The following is a 19,767-nucleotide window of genomic DNA, read 5'->3' on the forward strand; positions in this document are numbered from 1 at the left end:
TATACCAGGACGAGTACTATACACTTAGAAAAAAGGGTTCCAAAAGGGTTTTCTTTGGCTCTCCCCGTAGGATAACCCTTTTTGGTTCCAGGTAAAAACCATTTTTGGTTCCAGGTAGAACCATTTTGGGTTCCATGTAGAACCCTCTGTGGAAAGGGTTCTACATGGAACCCACAACAGTTCTAGCTGGAACCAAAAGGGTTCTACCTGTAACCAATAAGGGGTCTTCAAATGATTCTCCTATGGCGACAGCCGAAGAACCCTTTTAGGTTCTAGATAGAACCTTTTTTTGTAACAGTGTAGTATAATATAAAACAATGGATACTGTACAAAAACAATATCTAAACTTAACTTATGATACCCAAAAGTTGTCTCCGGCTGTGACAAAAATACAATTTATGAGCGTATAGATTTTACAGACAGTATCCGAAGATCACTTTGGTAATGTGACAATGAAATGACAAATGACGAGTTTTGCTTTTCAAACCAATGAGATCATACGGTCCAAACAAATTATGTTTTCATAATTTCTCCTCTCTTTTATCTGTTTATTTTACAATGTGGAGAACCATTCTTTTCCACAGCTGGGATTTTGTTTGGTGTATCAATTCATCCACTAGTTTAATTGCAGGTGAATACTTTAATACAAAGCATTGTGCCGATAGCAGCCGTACTTCTGTCTAAATGATTAGTAGCAAGGTTACACAAAAGAAGTATCTTTGAAATGACCAAAAAAAGGTTTTTGGTCAACAGGGCAAATTGCCCATGAGCTAAAAACTCCCAGATATGCCTAAATTGGTCATGAGCTAAAAAGCAAAGAGTTTTACATTTGAATAGAGAATAGAAAGTCAAATATGGAAAAGGGAATAAAGACGGTAAAGCAAGGAAAAACAAACAAATACTTCAGGCCATTTCCCAAGAATATTGCCATGAAAATAAATATGCACATTTACCAAACTAAAGCACATTTCCAAGAAGTACCGTAGGTCAAAAGTTTGCAATTTAATACATTTACATTTGAGTCAGACAAACATAACTTATAGCCTTCTGAAGTTTAACATGCTCCGGGACTTTGGCGACTTGTTTGTTGTTTAAACTAGTTTAAACTAATCCTCCTGCTTTGGGCTGGATATGTCAACGTCTACTTCATACATGCATAATCTATGAAGGACTGTTTTACAAAATCCCCAGTTGGAAAAGTTTTTCTGGAAGCTGTGCCACAGCATTTACCCTACATATCCCCCACGTGGGCCAGCCTCCTAACAATTCACGTTCTAGCCAATGAGCTTCAACCCCTCGCCATTTGAGTGACAGCTTGCAAGATGCACACACAGCAGAGCAAGAGAGACAGAAATCACGCAGTGCGCATATCTACACATATGTGATGTAGTAAGCAATTAAATCCACTAAGAAAATATTTTATCATCTTTGTAGACAGACTTACAGTATGTCACAAACATTAAATACATAGTGCATTACACATACAGACACACAACATGTCACAGGCATTAAATACATAGTGCATTACACATACAGACACACAACACGTCACAGGCATTAAATACATAGTGCATTACACATACAGACACACAACACATCACAAGCATTAAATACATAGTGCATTACACATACAGACACACAACACGTCACAGGCATTAAATACATAGTGCATTACACATACAGACACACAACATGTCACAGGCATTAAATACATAGTGCATTACACATACAGACACACAACATGTCACAGGCATTAAATACATAGTGCATTACACATACAGACACACAACATGTCACAGGCATTAAATACATAGTGCATTACACATACAGACATACGAGGGGGCAGTAATGGCCAAACTCAATATGTTTGAATTGATTATGCCGCCATACTCAAACACATTAGTGTATGTCGTCATTGAGGGTTCAGAGTTAGCATGGATGCACCACAACTCACAGTTACCTCTGTTATATATCTATCTATCTATTTATCTATCTATAGGCTAGATAACCATTTATTTGTTTCTGTGTCATACATCTACCATAAATGTGCGAGTCAATGAGATTAATCTCTGTTGCTTCACAGCTCCACCTCAACTTCAGTGTCTCCATCTTCCTGTGAAGTACACTGGTAAAGGACAAAAAGGACCAAACGCACTAACTGAGGCTCAATTTGACCGTACATCATTTGACCACACATGGTGGAACGTACATAGTGGACCGTATAGGATTGTGAGGACCGGTGGTTCAACCCGAGTGAACCGTGGTCCAGTGAACCGTGGTCCCACCCTATGGGCAAGACTGGTAAGAGCACCGTGGACCTCAACTCCCCGACAGAGGTCAAACAGGCAGTCCCATTCGAGGTCATGGAGACGGTGGCGCCACCAGATGGCGAGGAGAAGGAGGAAGTACTCCCTGACAGGGGCTCCTGGAAGGGCAAGTTTGACTTCCTGTTGTCATGCGTGGGCTACGCCATCGGCCTGGGTAACGTCTGGAGGTTCCCTTACCTGTGCGGCAAGAATGGAGGAGGTAAGATAAACTATCCGGGGAGGGAGGCCATTTTGTGTCTGGAGAGCCAAAACGGTGTCTGGTAGAAATCATTGTTACAGGCTTTGAAATAGTGAGATTTCAAGGGGTGCCTGAAGAGGCAGGAGGAAAACTACACATTTCAAAATATCATCAGTATAAAGCACAACCTATTACAATTCATGGGAGTGCACTATTTGATAAACTAACACAGTGTGCAAATGTTATGTTGTTGTTGAAGAAACATGCTATTTAATATTGTGGGGGTCCAGTGTCCGCATTTGCTTTAATGTGAACTATGGGACTTGCAGGATGTGTAAAATGACATGGAAAATGAACAGGCATTGTAAAAAAGGGAGCTTTCAATGAGTACATTTGGCTATCCATATTTTATTTTTTTTGCAACCTGAGTGAGAGAAAATCTAAACATGTCATTAAAACCACTGCATGGAATTTACCATGATGATTATTTAATGACCGACCTTGATTTTTATTGATGAGGCTATTGTTAATAAGGAAATTGCCATCAGGAAACATCTATATTTCATCACAATGTACTGTACACTGTGCTAGTATGCGGCATCATCTTTATGGACTATTGAGGTCACTTTCTGTGTTAGTGAGCGAATAATTACAAATACATTTTTCATGAGGACTAGATACATAACATCATCCGTGTTAGTGTTCACAGAAACTTTCTTTTTTGTAAAAGTGACAGTGTTTTTCGAGGTTAAACATCGAGGTTAAACAACGAGGTTAAACATCGAGGTTAAACATCGAGGTTAAACATCGAGGTTAAACATTGAGGTTAAACATCGAGGTTAAACATCCTTAAAGTGTAACGAATACCACCTTTCTATGAAGTTACATTGGTTTTTGAAATGAGCACCTTTCCAGCATTGTAAAATCAAATAAATCACAGAGTTGATACTTTCTATTTTTAACATCAGTAACTTTGTGAAGTGAGCAGAGATTAGAAGCAACACCTTTAGATACGGTACTTCTGACAGGTATTTAATCATTGATTTTACTGTCATGTATTCGTTTTTGCATTTTACACTTGAGAGGAACTGATGTAGTGCAGTGTTCCCCAAACTCAGTCCTCGGGACCCCAAGGGGGGCCCGTTTTGGTTCTTGCCCCAGTACTACACAGCTGATTCAAATAATCAACTAATCATCAAGCTTTAATTATTTGAATCAGCTGTGTAGTGCGAGGGCAGAAAACTAAACATGCACGCTTGGAGTCCTGAGGACCGAGTTTGGGAAACCCTGATGTAATGTATTGATACAGTATTGCACAGTCCCCTTGTTTTCATGCATAGTTCATTCTATTGATTTCTGTAGACGTCATATATTTCACTAGTTCCACCATACATCAGGGATCAGGTCTATTTGTAAGCATCTGCGTATGTTACTGTCTGTGTCCTACATCCAACTTCTCCTTTGGAGATCAATCAAGTGTTTTGAATTGAATTCAATATGGATACCCATTTAACCCTTGCAGGACTGTGCTTGTTTTGCACAGCAGCGTGTCCCTGTGTAGGGAGTTGACACTTGATATAGAAATTGTGAGTTTGGTTGTGTGCTCTGGATGATTTGTCAGCCAAGTTCACCGTGAAACCTGAATGGGTCATGTCATCCCACTGGGCACACAGCGGTTGAATCAGCATGGTTTCCACATCATTTCAATCAAATAACATTGAACCAACGTGGAATAGACGCTGAATAGATAGGATAGACTGCTAGTTTGTTCATCACATGTGATGAAGCTGATGTCTAAATCATACACTTCTGAAATCCCCTATCTTTAACAATGTGCGCTGAGTCAGGAAGCAAGTTCTGGGAGTGAGTGTTTAAATCAATAAACACAACATAATACAACAATTAGAAACACGAACAACGCACAGACATGACACAGAAACAATGACGCCTGGGGAAGGAACCAAAGGGAGTGACATATATAGGGCAGGTAATCAAGGAAGTGATGGAGTCCAGGTGAGTCTGACGATGCGCAGGTGCGCGTAACGATGGTGACAGGTATGCGCCATAACAAGCAGCCTTGTGACCTAGAGGCTGGAGAGGGAACACACGTGACACTATCCATAAATCCACTATCTAAAACTGATTGAATACTGGCCAATTAGTGTCTTAACCACATCCGAGTCTCAATCCTTCAACCTTCTCTCGAAGTGTGCACTTGCACAACCCTCATGGTAAAAAGTACAGGAGCCTGCCGAGGGGAGAACGTCTCATAATAATGGCCGGAACAGCGCTAATGGAATGACATCAAACACATGGAAACCATGGAAACCATGTGTTTGATGCATTTGATTCCATTCCACCTATTCCACTCCAGCTATTACCACAAGCCCGTCCTCCCCAATTAAGGTGCCACCAACCTCCTGTGGTTAAAAGCTGTCTCCAGCGCAGGAGGTCGTTGGCACCTTAATTGGGGAGGATGGGCTTGTGGTAATAGCTGGAGTGGAATAGGTGGAATGGAATCAAATTAATCAAACAAATGGTGTCCTTTTGCACCTTCCTTGCCATTATTATGAGCCGTCCTCCCCTCAGCAGCCTCCTGTGGCTCCAGACAATGCTTACACCAATCCCATGCTTTTAAAATCCATGATAGTAAGTGTGCAAGTGCACAAGTTAGAGAAGGATTGAGAATGGGGATGCAGACCATAAGTAAAAGTGTAAACACAGATGAAAGAGGATATCTTTGGTGTACATGTGAAACACACTTCCTGTTCTGTCACACTGTGCCCTGGTCCGGTGACAGGGGCTTTCCTGATCCCGTACTTTCTCACCCTGGTGTTTGCTGGCATACCTCTGTTCCTGTTGGAGACGTCACTGGGCCAGTTCACCTCGGTGGGGGGGCTGGGGGTATGGACCAAACTAATGCCTATGATGAAAGGTGAGATATGTTGAAAATCCCCCCACATATTGACAGATAGTCTAGGTAGGTGATTGATTGTTTGATTACATTAATTAGACAATTAAAGAATGCATGTACATACAAATGCAACACATGCAAAATCTTTGAGGAGTCAAGCTCATTGTAGTTCATATAAAAATCCAACAGAATAGATATACACATATCCCAAAGACAAATAATAGTTAGCTACAGCAGTTCCTAGTTAGTTAACTAATTGTTTGTTAATACTGACCTGTACCTCTCCCTCCCCTACAGGGGTTGGTCTGGCCTCAGTGGTGCTCTCCTTCTGGCTCAACATCTACTACATTATCATCATCGCCTGGGCCCTCTACTACCTCTTCAACTCCTTCAGAGCGGTAGGTGACATCACCACACTACATTATCATCATCGCCTGGGCCCTCTACTACCTCTTCAGCTCCTTCAGAGCGGTAGGTGACATCACTACATTATCATTGCCTGGGCCCTCTACTACCACTTCAACTCCTTCAGAGAGGTAGGTGACATCACCACACTACATTATCATCATCGCCTGGGCCCTCTACTACCACTTCAGCTCCTTCAGAGCGGTAGGTGACATCACCACACTACATTATCATTGCCTGGGCCCTCTACTACCGTTTCAACTGCTTCAGAGAGGTAGGTGACATCACCACACTACATTATCATCATCGCCTGGGCCCTCTACTACCTCTTCAACTCCATCAGAGCGGTAGGTGACATCACCACACTACATTATCATCATCGCCTGGGCCCTCTACTACCTCTTCAACTCCTTTAGAGCGGTAGGTGACATCACCACACTACATTATCATCATCGCCTGGGCCCTCGACTACCTCTTCAGCTCCTTCAGAGCGGTAGGTGACATCACCACACTACATTATCATCATCGCCTGGGCCCTCGACTACCTCTTCAACTGTACAGTGAAATGCTTGCTAACTCTCCTCAACAATGCAGGAAAATATCTGTCCCAGATCTGTTCCTGCTGTCTTGCCAACTTTTACATGTTTTATTTATTTCACCTTTATTTAACCAGGTAGGCCAGTTGAGAACAAGTTCTGATTTACAACTGCGACCTGGCCAAGAAAAATCTATGTACAGGGTGTGCAAATGTAGAAGAGTAGGGAGATAAGGCAATAAATAGGCCATAGAGGTGAAAATAATTACAATTTAGCATTAACACTGGAGTGATGGATGTGCAGATGATGATGTGCAAGTGGAGATACTGGGGTGCAAAAGAGCAAGAGGGTAAGTAATAATATGGGGATGAGGTAGTCGGGTGTGCTATTTACAGATTGGCTGTGTACAGGTACAGTGATCGGTACGCTGCTCTGACAGCTGATGCTTAAAGTTAGAGAGGGAGATATAAGACTCCAGCTTCAGTGATTTTTGCAATTCGTTCCAGTCATTGGCAGCAGAGAACTGGAAGGAAAGGCGGCCAAAGGGGGTGTTGGCTTTGGGGATGACCAGTGAGATATACCTGCTGGAGCGCGTGCTACGGGTGGGTGTTGCTATGGTGACCAGTGAGCTGAGATAAGGCGGGGCTTTACCTAGCATAGACTTATAGATTACCTGGAGCCAGTGGGTTTAGCAACGAATATGTAGTGAGGGCCAGCCAACGAGAGTGTACAGGTCGCAGTGGTGGGTAGTATATGGGGCTTCAGTGACAAAACGGATGGCACTGTGATAGACTACATCCAATTTGCTGAGTAGAGTGTTGGAGGCTATTTTGTAAATTACATCGCCGAAGTCAAGGATAGGTAGGATAGTCAGTTTTACGAGGGTATGTTTGGCAGCATGAGTGAAGGAGGCTTTGTTGCTAAATAGGAAGCCGATTCTAGATTTAATTTTGGATTGGAGATGCTTAACGTGAGTCTGGAAGGAGAGTTTACAGTCTAACCAGACACCGAGGTATTTATAGTTGCCCACATATTCTAACTTCAACGGTCATTGACTCCTATGGTCATAGCCTGGTTCCAGATCTGTTTGTGCTCTGTTGCCGACTCAGCAGACAGCACAAACAAATCTGGAACCAGGCTATGGAATAAGCAGTAAATAAATGGAATAGTTTATTGTCCTTCAAGGAGTATATACTTTGCTCTGACTTCATTGCTTAACTATGTGACCTGACCAGAAATCAGTGTGGGTTGAATACGTTATAGACTATAACTATCAAATGCTCTAAGAAATACGCAGGCCTTAGTCAGACTTAGTCAATAGAGTTACTGAGTAGTTCACTTAATAATGTTCTCACTCCTGTTGTTCACTGGCTGTTCATTTTGTTCCACACAAAGACCTGAGACAGAGTTATTACATCTGTACAGACAGTCTCCATCACCACTCTTCTCACACCAGACAGGAGCACAAAGAGATGGGTCAGGAGTGTGCGGGGAGAGAGAGAGAGAGGCAGTTGGAGGTAGAGAGAGAAAGAGAGATGTAGGGAGGGTGGAGAGGGAGGGAGACAGGAGGGAGAGGGAGGGAGACATCACTGAAATGAAGCAGACAATCTGAGACACTAAGAGCTTTCCACTCAGAAGTGGTGAAGAAATACATATATGATGATAATGATGACCTGAGAACAGGAAATAAAATGGTTCTAAGCACAGCGTGTGCCCGAGACTCCATTACGGGTTCTTTCATCTCGGTTAACTGAGATGTCATTTGGTCAGATACGTAGTCCGTCCACGGGAGATTGGTGTGTTTAGTGGTTTGTAGTTTTTACATATAGCTTACAGTAACATAAATTAATGAAAATGCTATTATGTTCTTTGACCTTACCTAAGACCTTCATAAATATAACCAAAGGATTGATTGCAGCAATAGTGCAGCAATTAGACAAGGTGGGAAGACCTTTAGTTTCTACATGACAATGAAAACCCTGAACCCATTGACTTCAATTCAAATCACTCTATTTTCTTGAGGGAGCTTCTTGTGTAGAATGGCTCCTATGACAAACTAACAGCACATACAAATAAATACAAGCAGGCAGTAGAGGACAGGACAAAGGTGACACAAGTTACTCACTCCATCATAAAACATCAGATTCCTACCATAATAGTCTCCTGTACCAGCCAGCTCTGAGCCTGGGGAGGAGGCTACTACCATACATCATTGATTACTACCCTACTGTATGAGTTAAATAGCTCTCTGCTCTCCAATGTTCTCCTTTATGCAATGGACAATGCTAATGCATGTTGGTGCTAATCTTATGTCTGTCTGTCTTTCTGTTTCCCCCCTCAACTCCTTGTTCTCGTCTCTTTCTGTCTTCCTGTTTGTCTCTTTGAATGACACAATGACACCCCCTCTCTCCTTTCTTTCTCCCCCTCTGTCTCTCCATCTCTCTCCATCTCTGTCTCTATCTCTCTCTAGGATTTGCCGTGGGAGGGTTGTGATAACCCGTGGAACACAGAGAAATGTTTCTCCAACTACAGTTTGACAGACACCACCAACCTCACCAGTGCCGTCACTGAGTTCTGGGAGTACGTCAAATCATTTATTTTAACACTTGAATTGTGGGGTTTCTAATGGTTTTTCATTTTTACATCTAGCCTACATTAATATAAAATAATGAAAACGCTATTATGTTCTTTGAAAAAAAAAATCTATATACTAATGACCTTCATAAATATAACCAAATGATTGTTTTTCCGATAGCATACATGAAATGTAGTTATTAGACTGTTAGGTTGTTGACATCCAAAAGACACGTCATTGGCTGGAAGTGGGGTCCCTGGAGTCCAGGCATTTCTAGTGTTAAACTTCTATAATTGTTCACTGAGTCATGTGAAAAGCATGGGGTCAAAGGTGGAACATACGTGTGTGTATATTAAATGTGTGTGTGGTTGACCTGAGAGTGTGCATAACTGTTTGTTTGTGAGTGTGGCCTGTCTGTCTGTATGTGATCATGTGTGTGTGTATAACCTGTGACTGCACTGACCGGTGTGTGTGTCTGTCCGCCAGGCGGAACATGCACCAGCTGTCCAGTGGTCTGGAGGAGCCTGGTGAGGTGCGCTGGCCCCTGGCTGGAACTCTGGCTCTGTCCTGGATCCTGGTCTACTTCTCTATCTGGAAAGGAGTGGAGTGGACAGGGAAGGTCAGGCCTGCTCTTATTATTACTCTCTCTCTTTCATGTCTCTTTCTCTCTCTCTTTTTCCATCTCTCTTTTTCTGTCTTGGTGCTTTCGTCTCGGTCTCCTTATGTCTGGGTGTCTCCTCTCTCTCTGGCACTCCATCTGGCACATCTCCATCTCTATCTCTCGCTGGCCCTCCATCTGGCACACCTACATCTCTCTCTCTCTCTCTGGCAAAAGGTATTTAATGAAAACTCTCGTCACCTGTAAGACACATCAACCACAGTACAATTGATAGAACGGCTAAATCCATTTCAGCAACATCATATACTAAAGTTCAACCCTGATACATGCAGCAGGCCACAGCCTCCTTCCATGACGGTAACCTGGCAAAAAAAAATGCATTAACAACTTTGTCGAGTTAGGGGGTGTTAAATTAACGCTCACTTTTAAGAAAATAAATGTATGAGCAAGGAACACATCTTCGCATTCTGCTCCGAGGGTAATTGGAATTTAATGTGAACTGCATAAAGCAGAAAATTAACTCCCCCAAGGCCCTGGCCTTGATGGAATTTACCAATTAAACACAATCATTATTTGACAAAGTGCAAAGCACGTTCACAGATCTCTGTCAGGAGAGGAAGGCGAGAAGGAAGTCAAATGTTTCAGTCCCTAGTGGGGAATGTTTCAGTCTGCTCATGTACCATTGAGGCTGGAAGTTCACCCTCATTTGGGGTTTTTGTTAGTCAACTACCCACCTTTTCACTCCTCACCAACACACCATGTCTGTTATTCAGGTGGTCTATTTCTCTGTCCCCTATCTGTTATTCAGGTGGTCTATTTCTCTGTCCCCTATCTGTTATTCAGGTGGTCTATTTCTCTGTCCCCTATCTGTTATTCCGGTGGTCTATTTCTCTGTCCCCTATCTGTTATTCAGGTGGTCTATTTCTCTGTCCCCTATCTGTTATTCAGGTGGTCTATTTCTCTGTCCCCTATCTGTTATTCAGGTGGTCTATTTCTCTGTCCCCTATCTGTTATTCCGGTGGTCTATTTCTCTGTCCCCTATCTGTTATTCAGGTGGTCTATTTCTCTGTCCCCTATCTGTTATTCAGGTGGTCTATTTCTCTGTCCCCTATCTGTTATTCAGGTGGTCTATTTCTCTGTCCCCTATCTGTTATTCCGGTGGTCTATTTCTCTGTCCCCTATCTGTTATTCAGGTGGTCTATTTCTCTGTCCTCTATCTGTTATTCAGGTGGTCTATTTCTCTGTCCTCTATCTGTTATTCAGGTGGTCTATTTCTCTGTCCCCTATCTGTTATTCAGGTGGTCTATTTCTCTGTCCCCTATCTGTTATTCAGGTGGTCTATTTCTCCGCCACGTACCCCTACCTCATGCTGTTCATCCTGTTTTTTCGTGGGGTCACTCTCCCCGGGGCCAAGGAGGGCATTCTTTTCTACATCACCCCCGACTTCAACAAACTCCTCAAGTCTGAGGTACGGTGGCCCCTAAGAGTCACACACTCACAGACCATATGTCTATGCACACACTGAAATGTCAACAGGAAAAATAAGATATGTTTAATGTCTTGAAATGTGAAAACTGTCCTTAAATAATGTGTGTGTGTTTGTCTGACTACTCTCCCAGGTGTGGCTGGACGCTGCCACTCAGATCTTCTTCTCCTATGGACTGGGTCTGGGTTCACTCATCGCCTTGGGAAGCTACAACTCCTTCAACAACGATGTGTACAGGTAAGCAACCCCCACAGCCTCTCCTTTATGCCTTATGCCCCTGTTAGTGACCCACTGGTTTCAAACCTGGGTCTCATGTGTGCATCAAGAATGAGCTAAAGCCTGTGGATTTTCTCAGGGAGCTAACGCACATCTTCAGGTAAGGCTCATCAAACCACCTCTATTACATGTTAAAAACCTAGATGATGGAACCATTCTATTTGATTTGATTCTATACTTCTGGGTTCCACTCCCTCTTTCCTCTATTTGATTTGATTCTATACTTCTGGGTTCCACTCCCTCTTTCCTCTATTTGATTTGATTCTATACTTCTGGGTTCCACTCCCTCTTTCCTCTATTTGATTTGATTCTATACTTCTGGGTTCCACTCCCTCTTTCCTCTATTTGATTTGATTCTATACTTCTGGGTTCCACTCCCTCTTTCCTCTATTTGATTTGATTCTATACTTCTGGGTTCCACTCCCTCTTTCCTCTATTTGATTTGATTCTATACTTCTGGGTTCCACTCCCTCTTTCCTCTATTTGATTTGATTCTATACTTCTGGGTTCCACTCCCTCTTTCCTCTATTTGATTTGATTCTATACTTCTGGGTTCCACTCCCTCTTTCCTCTATTTGATTTGATTCTATACTTCTGGGTTCCACTCCATCTTTCCTCTATTTGATTTGATTCTATACTTCTGGGTTCCACTCCCTCTTTCCTCTATTTGATTTGATTCTATACTTCTGGGTTCCACTCCATCTTTCCTCTATTTGCTTTAATTTGTTCTGTCCTTTTCTTGTTTCTTTCTTCTGTGGTGTTCCATTATGGTGTCCTGTCTACTTACCAATACCAAACATGGGTTGTGTTTTTCTCTCCTGTCAGGGACTCCCTCATCGTGTGCTGTATAAACTCCTTCACCAGCATGTTTGCGGGCTTTGTCATCTTCTCCATTGTGGGCTTCATGTCGTACATCACCAAGAAGCCTGTCCAGGAGCTAGCTGCCTCCGGTACAGTGCAGTTAGCTCCCTACTGCAACATTCACTGTTATTGACGTCGGAGTCTGCTGTTCCTGATTAACACCACAGAGTCAAACCGAGCTGTACTGACCTGGTCTAATTACACATCCAGTATAGTTTCTGAAACAGTGCTGGAAAGGACAATGTCTAAATAAAATATAGAGTATGTTCAGACTCTTTAGCAGGGGAGTCAAACTCATTCCACGGAGGACCTAGTGTCTGTGGGTTTTTGGTTTTTCCTTTCAATGAAGACCTAGTCAACCAAGTAAGGGGAGGTCTTTACTAATTAGTGACATTAATTCATCAATCAAGTACAAGGGAGGAGTGAAAACCCGCAGACACTCGGCCCTCCATGGAATGAGTTTGACACGTGTCCTATAGTATCATTGCGTCACTGGTTATCTTCTTCTTGATACAGTAAAAGTAATGAATTGATTAATGCCACTGATTGGCCACAGACTCCACTCAACTTGAGCCCGAGGGCCTGAATTAGTCGCTGATTAGAGGGGAAGAATTAAAATCAACAGCACTTCTTCTGACATAAGATAAAAGGGGTAATAGTGATCCTAATCAACTCATCAATTGATGCCAAGTAAATGATTGGTTTCTTAGATAAATGTAAGATACAATACAGGACGGAAGTAAAACATACACTTTTTATTCAACAGAAGAGATTTCATATGGGTACAATAATTATCATGGTGTGCATTAATGTGTCCATTTGAGGTGTGCAGTGAAGTGTGATTATGCAATGTGGGCTGAGGCTCAATGATGTGGTTTGGGGTCTAACTTAAGGCCTAGACTTAGCTCACTGTGATTGGTGTGGTGTCTAACTCAAGGCCCAGGCTTGGCGTTCTTGGCCTACCCCCAGGCTGTGACTCAGCTGCCCATGTCCTCCCTGTGGGCCATCCTGTTCTTCTCCATGCTGATGATGCTGGGGCTAGACAGCCAGGTGAGGATCCCACCTAGAGTCACCTGACACCCAGATAACTAGCAAGGGAAGAGAGGTGTTAGTGGTGAGAACCAGACAGACAACAGACAAGCCAACATTACAATTCATTACAGCAGAACAAAGAGAATAACAGAACGGCAGGTAGATATGTTACAAGTGGCTTGTTGCTACTGAGTAGACGTTACATAGAATTACCACTGCTATTTTCATTTTCAACAGAAGCATCCAGGTGACCCTGCAGAAGTTGGCAGCCTGTTAGAGTTCTCTGGTGCAAGACCTGAGTGAACCAACGTGTGTGTGTTAACCTGTGTGCTCTGCCTGTAGTTCTGTACCGTGGAGGGCTTCGTCACGGCTCTGATGGATGAGTTCCCCATGGTGCTGAGGAAGAGGAAGAAGGTCTTTATCCTCGGCATCTGTCTAATCTCCTTCCTCATCGGCTTCTCCAACATTACACAGGTAACACAGTGTGTGTGTGTGTGTGTGTGTGTGTGCGTGTGTGTTGAGCCTTTGAACAATCCTCTATGGCTGCGATGCTTCCCCAGGGTGGTCTGTACGTCTTCAAGCTGTTTGATTACTACTCTGCCAGCGGGATGTGCCTCCTCTTCCTCGTCTTCTTCGAAACCATCTCGATTTCCTGGTTCTATGGTAGGACAGTAAGCTTCTATACCATTAGGAAAATATAGGATCTATCATTGTTGTTTTCTACAAGCATACATCCTGTTTAAACATGATTCATGTGTATGTCTACAGTTAATACTAATAATACAGTCTCTTTACATACACAAGAAAACCAGAAGGATCAACAGTTATTCAATCACATCATACAATAAGTCTAAGTACCCTAAACATGATGACAGACTGACCATGGAGAACCCTAAACATGATGACAGACTGACCATGGAGAACCCTAAACATGATGACAGACTGACCACGGAGAACACTAAACATGATGACAGACTGACCATGGAGAACCCTAAACATGATGACAGACTAACCATGGAGAACACTAAACATGATGATAGACTGACCACGGAGAACACTAAACATGATGACAGACTGACCATGGAGAACACTAAACATGATGACAGACTGACCATGGAGAACACTAAACATGATGACAGACTGACCATGGAGAACACTAAACATGATGACAGACTGACCATGGAGAACACTAAACATGATGACAGACTAACCATGGAGAACACTAAACATGATGACATATGCAGTTGAGGTCGGAAGTTTACATACACCTTAGCCAAATACATTTAAACTCAGTTTATCACAATTCCTGACATTTAATCCTCGTAAAAATTCCCTGTCTTAGGTCAGTTAGGATCAACACTTTATTTTAAGAATGTGAAATACAGAATAATAGTAGAGAGAATTATTTATTTCAGCTTTTATTTCTTTCATCACATTCCCAGTGCGTCAGAAGTTTACATACACTCAATTAGTATTTGGTAGCATTGCCTTTAAATTGTTTAACTTGGGTCAAATGTTTCAGGTAGCCTTCCACAAGCTTCCCACAATAGGTTGGGGGAACTTTGGCACATTCCTCCTGACAGAGCTGGTGTAACTGAGTCAGGTTTGTAGGCATCCTTGCTCGCACACGCTTTTCAGTTCGGCCCACAAATGTTCTATAGGATTGAGGTCAGGGCTTTGTGATGGCCCGTCCAATACCTTGACTTTGTTGTCCTTAAGCCATTTTGCCACAACTTTGGAAGTATGCTTGAGTCATTGTCCATTTGGAAGACCCATTTGCGACCAAGCTTTAACTTACTGACTGATGTCTTGCCTCATGATGCCATCTATTTTGTGAAGTGCACCAGTCTCTCCTGCAGCAAAGCACCCCCACAACATGATGCTGCCACCCCCGGGATGGTGTTCTTCGACTTGCAAGTGTCCCCCTTTTTCCTCCAAACATAACGATGGTCATTATGACCAAAGAGTTCTATTTTTGTTTCATCAGACCAGAGGACATTTCTCCAAAAAAGTACGATCTTTGTCCCCATGTGCAGTTGCAAACCGTAGTCTGGCTTTTTTATGGTGGTTTTGAAACAGTGGCTTCTTCCTTGCTGAGCGGCTTTTCAGGTTATGTCGATATAGGACTCGTTTTACTGTGGATATAGATACTTTTGTACCTGTTTCCTCCAGCATCTTCACAAGGCCCTTTGCTGTTGTTCTGGGATTGATTTGCGCTTTTCGCACCAAAGTACGTTCATCTCTAGGAGCCAGAACGCGTCTCCTTCCTGAACATTATGACAGGTGCATGGTCCCATGGTGTTTAAACTTGCGTACTATTGCTTGTACAGATGAACGTGGTACCTTCAGGTGTTTGGAAATTGCTCCCAAGGATGAACCAGACTTGTGTAGGTCTACAATTTTTTTCTGAGGTCTTGGCTGATTTCTTTTGATTTTCCCATGATGCCAAGCAAAGATACACTGAGTTTGAAGGTAGGCCTTGAGTTGAATTGAATTGAAGGTACACCTCCAATTGACTCAAATTATGTCAATTAGCCTATCAGAAGCTTCTAAAGACATTACATCATTGTAATTTTCCAAGCTGTTTAAAGGCACAGTCAACTTAGTGTATGTAAACTTCTGACCCACTGGAATTGTGATACATTGAATTATAAGTGAAATAATCTGTCTGTAAACAATTGTTGGAAAAATTACTTGTGTCATGCACAAAGTAGATGTCCTAACCAACTTGCCAAACCTATAGTTGGTGGAGTGGTTGAAAAACTAGTTTTAATGACTCCAACCTAAGTGTATGTAAACTTCCAACTTCAACTGTACATTTAGAAATAACACATATGGAATCATGTATTAACCAAAAAAGTGTTAAACAAATCAAAATATATTTTTTAAGTGTGTCTTGAATTCTAAATAAATCACTGACAGTGTCACCAGCAAAGCGCCCCCACACCATTGTACCTCCTCCTCCATGCTTCACGGTGGGAACCACACATGCGGAGATCATCCGTTCATCTACTCTGCGTCTCACAAAGACACGGCGGTTGGAACCAAAAATAAAAAATTTGGACTCATCACACCAAAGGACAGATTTCCACCGGTCTAATGCCCATTGCTCGTGTTTCTTGGCCCAAGCAAGTCTCTTCTTATTATTGTTGTCCTTTAGTAGTGGTTTCTTTGCAGCAATTCGACCATGAAGGACTGATTCACACAGTCTCCTCTGAACAGTTGATGTTGAGATGTGTCTGTTACTTGAACTCTGTGAAGCCTTTATTTGGACTATAATCTGAGGTGCAGTTAACTCTTACGAAGTCATCCTCTGAAGCAGAGGTAACTCTGGGTCTTCCTTTCCTGTGGCGGTCCTCATGAGAGCCAGTTTCATCATAGCGCTTGATGGTTTTTGTGACTGCACTTGAAGAAATGTTCAATGTTCTCGATATATCCCGGATTGACTGACCTTCATGTCTTAAAGTAATGATGGGCTGTAATTTTTCTTGGCTTATTTGAGCTGCTCTTGCCATAATATGGACTTGGTCTTTTACCAAATAGGGCTATCTTCTGTATACCACCCCTACCTTGTCACAACACAACTGATTGGCTCAAACGCATTAAGAAGGAAAGAAATTCCACAAATGTACTTGTAACAAGGCATACCTGTAATTGAAATTCATTCCAGGTGACTACCTCATGAAGCTGGTTGAGAGAATACCAAGAGTGTGCAAAGCTGTCATCAAGGCTGCTTTGCACACTACTTTATATTTGAGATTCTACTTTGAAGAATCTCAAATATAAAATATATTTTGATTTAACACTTTTTTGATTACAACATGTGTTATTCCATAGCTTTGATATCTTCACTATTATTCTACCATGTAGAAAATTTTAAAAATAAAGACAATAACTTCTTGTGTCCAAACTTTTGACTGGTACTGTATATATACATACAGTACATATCTTTAAAAAATATATTTTCCTTTATTATTTTCCACTAACCCTGTCATGCTAAGTTGACCAAGTTTCTTGATGAGGGCGTTGGGGCTCATGAGCATGATCTCAGTATTGTTGTAATTTAGTTTTAAAAAGTTATTGCTTATCCAAGTTTTCACTTCACTGAGTAAGTCAACAACAGCTGGCTGCCTTGCCTAGCTAACTCAAAGCACATCAACAGTCCCACTTGAGACATAGCCTACAGATAACATTTAGGCTGTCTTGACATATAACCTATAAATCGTCACCTTGTGTAGTTTGTTCAATGCTCTCTCTCGCTCTGTCTTAGGAGCTGATAAGTTCTATGGGGACATTGAAGAGATGATTGGCTATCGGCCCTGCGGCTGGTGGAAGCTCTGCTGGAAGTTCTTCACTCCAGCAATCTGCCTGGTAACTGCCATTTCCATTCAGGCTTCTCATTGGTTTTCAATGTGTTTAAATCCTCAGGGAAATCATACTTAACCCTGTATCTCAGAAACACTGGTTGTGTCCCAAATGGCATCCTATTTCCTATATAGTGCATAATGTATACATTTTTTTCAGCATCCAGGAATTTTGTACAGATCCTTGAAACATGGGGCCGTGCATTATCATGCTGAAAGATGAGGTGATGGCGGGTGATTAATGGCACGACAATGGGCCTCAGGATATCGTCACGGTATCTCTGTGCATTCAAATTGCCATAGACAAAATGTAATTGTGTTCATTGTCCGTAGCTTGTGCCTGCCCATACTATAACCCCACCGCCACCATGGAGCACTCTGTTCACAACGTTGACATCAGCAAACCGCTCACCCACTAGACGCCATATACATGGTCTGCGGTTGTGAGGCCGGTTGGACATACTGCCAAATTCTCTAAAACGACTTTGGTAGAGAAATGATCATTCAATTCTCTAGCAACAGCTCTGATGGACATTCCTGCAGCCAGCATGCCAATTGCACACTCCCTTAAAACTTGAAACATCTGTGGCATTGTGTTGTGTGACAACGCTGCACATTTTAGAGTGGCCCTTTATTGTCCCCAGCACAAGGTGCACCTGTGTAATGATCATGCTGTTTAATCAGCTTCTTGATATGCCACACCTTTCAGGTGGATGGATTATCTTGGCAAAGGAGAAATGCTCAATAACAGGCATGTAAACAAATTTGTCTACAAAATTTGAGAGAAATATGCTTTTTGTGTGTATGGAAAGTTCCTGCGTTCAGCTCATGAAACATGGGAGCAACACTTTGCATGTTGCATATATATTTTTGTTCAGTATACGTGTATTTTATTGTAATGGATTTTCTTTTACCATTTAGTACGAAACAAAAAAACACACAAAACAATACAAAAAACACAGCTGCCAGACATATGAAGTGAAGTATTGCTTAAGTAAGAAATGGGACAATAGAACAACACTATGACAGTTACAACACTCCTCAGTGTTCACAATCAGTCTCTGTCCAGAATAAATCTGTGGAGGAGTTAGTCCTGAGAACAGGCATGTAGTGCATGAAGTTTTCACAGTGGCCCATAGGGCTGTATCAATGGGAAGATCAATGTTCTAGACACATCTATGGGATGCTATCGTTATTCTGACTGTGTGATGGAGTACTGCTCTCCCCTACTCAGTTAATCACTTACTGACTGGCCCAACTTAACCTATTTGGCTGAACTTATGCTATCTGGCCGGCTGGCCGAACATGTCCTACCTGTCCGGGCTGACTTGTGCTGTCTGGCCAACTTATCCTATCTGACTGGCTGGCCAAACTTGTCCAGGCTGATTTGTCTTACCTGACTGGCCAGATGGGACCATCTCTTGTCCTATCTGGCCGGCTTGTTTTATCTGGCCAGCCGTCAAACTTGTCCTATCTGGCCGGCATGCCGACTTCTCCCATTTTGTCAGCTTGTCCTATCTCGCCGGTCTGTGTTTTTGTTTTGTTTTTGAGTTTATTTATTTTTACAGGGACAGTGCACATTAATCAACGTTTCAGTAGAAGTGCCGGTTTTAGCCTGCCGGCTAATTTTCAACCGCAGTCCCTGGTCAGGTTATTATTGTGAGATCTGGTATACATCTACGATGTAGTCGGCCTGGAGCATCACCTATTACCTCACCTAATGCAAATGTTTCTGTGTGTGCAGGGAGTGTTTACCTTCAGTGCCATTGAGATGACCCCCCTGACCTTGGGGAAGTACGTGTACCCGGCGTGGGGGCAGGGGATTGGCTGGGTCATGTCTCTGTCATCCATGATTCTTGTGCCGGGCTATGTCATCTACATGTTCTGCACCTCCAAGGGCAGCATCAAACAGGTACACAGTCAACCAGCAGATCCCACTATGCTCCATATCCTTCCCTTTGGCCCTAAGCCCTCGATAATAGCATGTCTGTAGGGTCTGGATAGGTAGATGCTTGCACCATATTGTTTCCACTATACAAATATACTGCAAATATCGAGGGCTAAGGGGAAGGGGTAGAGAGAGATTGGGGATCGGCTTGACATCTCTACCTCTCTCATGCTAAGGGGAAGGGGTAGAGAGAGATTGGGGACCGGCTAGACAATCTCTACCTCTCTCAGGCTAAGAGGAAGGGGT

General features: G+C 42.6%; 1 protein-coding gene across 1 annotated transcript; it reads left to right on the plus strand.

Moving 5' to 3' along the window:
• Positions 1-2,288: 2,288 nt before the first annotated feature.
• Positions 2,289-19,566, plus strand: LOC120041863 (sodium- and chloride-dependent GABA transporter 1-like). The gene is made up of 13 exons (XM_038986730.1): positions 2,289-2,526; positions 5,306-5,440; positions 5,717-5,817; positions 8,831-8,940; positions 9,422-9,554; positions 10,888-11,022; positions 11,174-11,277; positions 12,142-12,266; positions 13,115-13,227; positions 13,552-13,683; positions 13,770-13,872; positions 17,480-17,580; positions 19,318-19,566. The coding sequence occupies exons 1-13, from the start codon at positions 2,289-2,291 to the stop codon at positions 19,564-19,566; spliced, it is 1,779 nt and encodes a 592-aa protein (XP_038842658.1).
• Positions 19,567-19,767: the final 201 nt, after the last annotated feature.

The sequence above is a fragment of the Salvelinus namaycush genome, unplaced genomic scaffold, assembly GCF_016432855.1.
Source record: "Salvelinus namaycush isolate Seneca unplaced genomic scaffold, SaNama_1.0 Scaffold565, whole genome shotgun sequence".
In the NCBI taxonomy this organism is placed as follows: domain Eukaryota; kingdom Metazoa; phylum Chordata; class Actinopteri; order Salmoniformes; family Salmonidae; genus Salvelinus; species Salvelinus namaycush.

Excerpts from the sequence above, each read along its gene's own strand:
- LOC120041863 (XM_038986730.1), top strand. The coding sequence starts at position 2,289 with ATGGGCAAGACTGGTAAGAGCACCGTGGACCTCAACTCCCCGACAGAG. Across the intron at positions 5,818-8,830 it reads TCTTCAACTCCTTCAGAGCG|GATTTGCCGTGGGAGGGTTG; the intron begins GTAGGTGACATC and ends ATCTCTCTCTAG. Across the intron at positions 13,228-13,551 it reads TGCTGGGGCTAGACAGCCAG|TTCTGTACCGTGGAGGGCTT; the intron begins GTGAGGATCCCA and ends CTCTGCCTGTAG.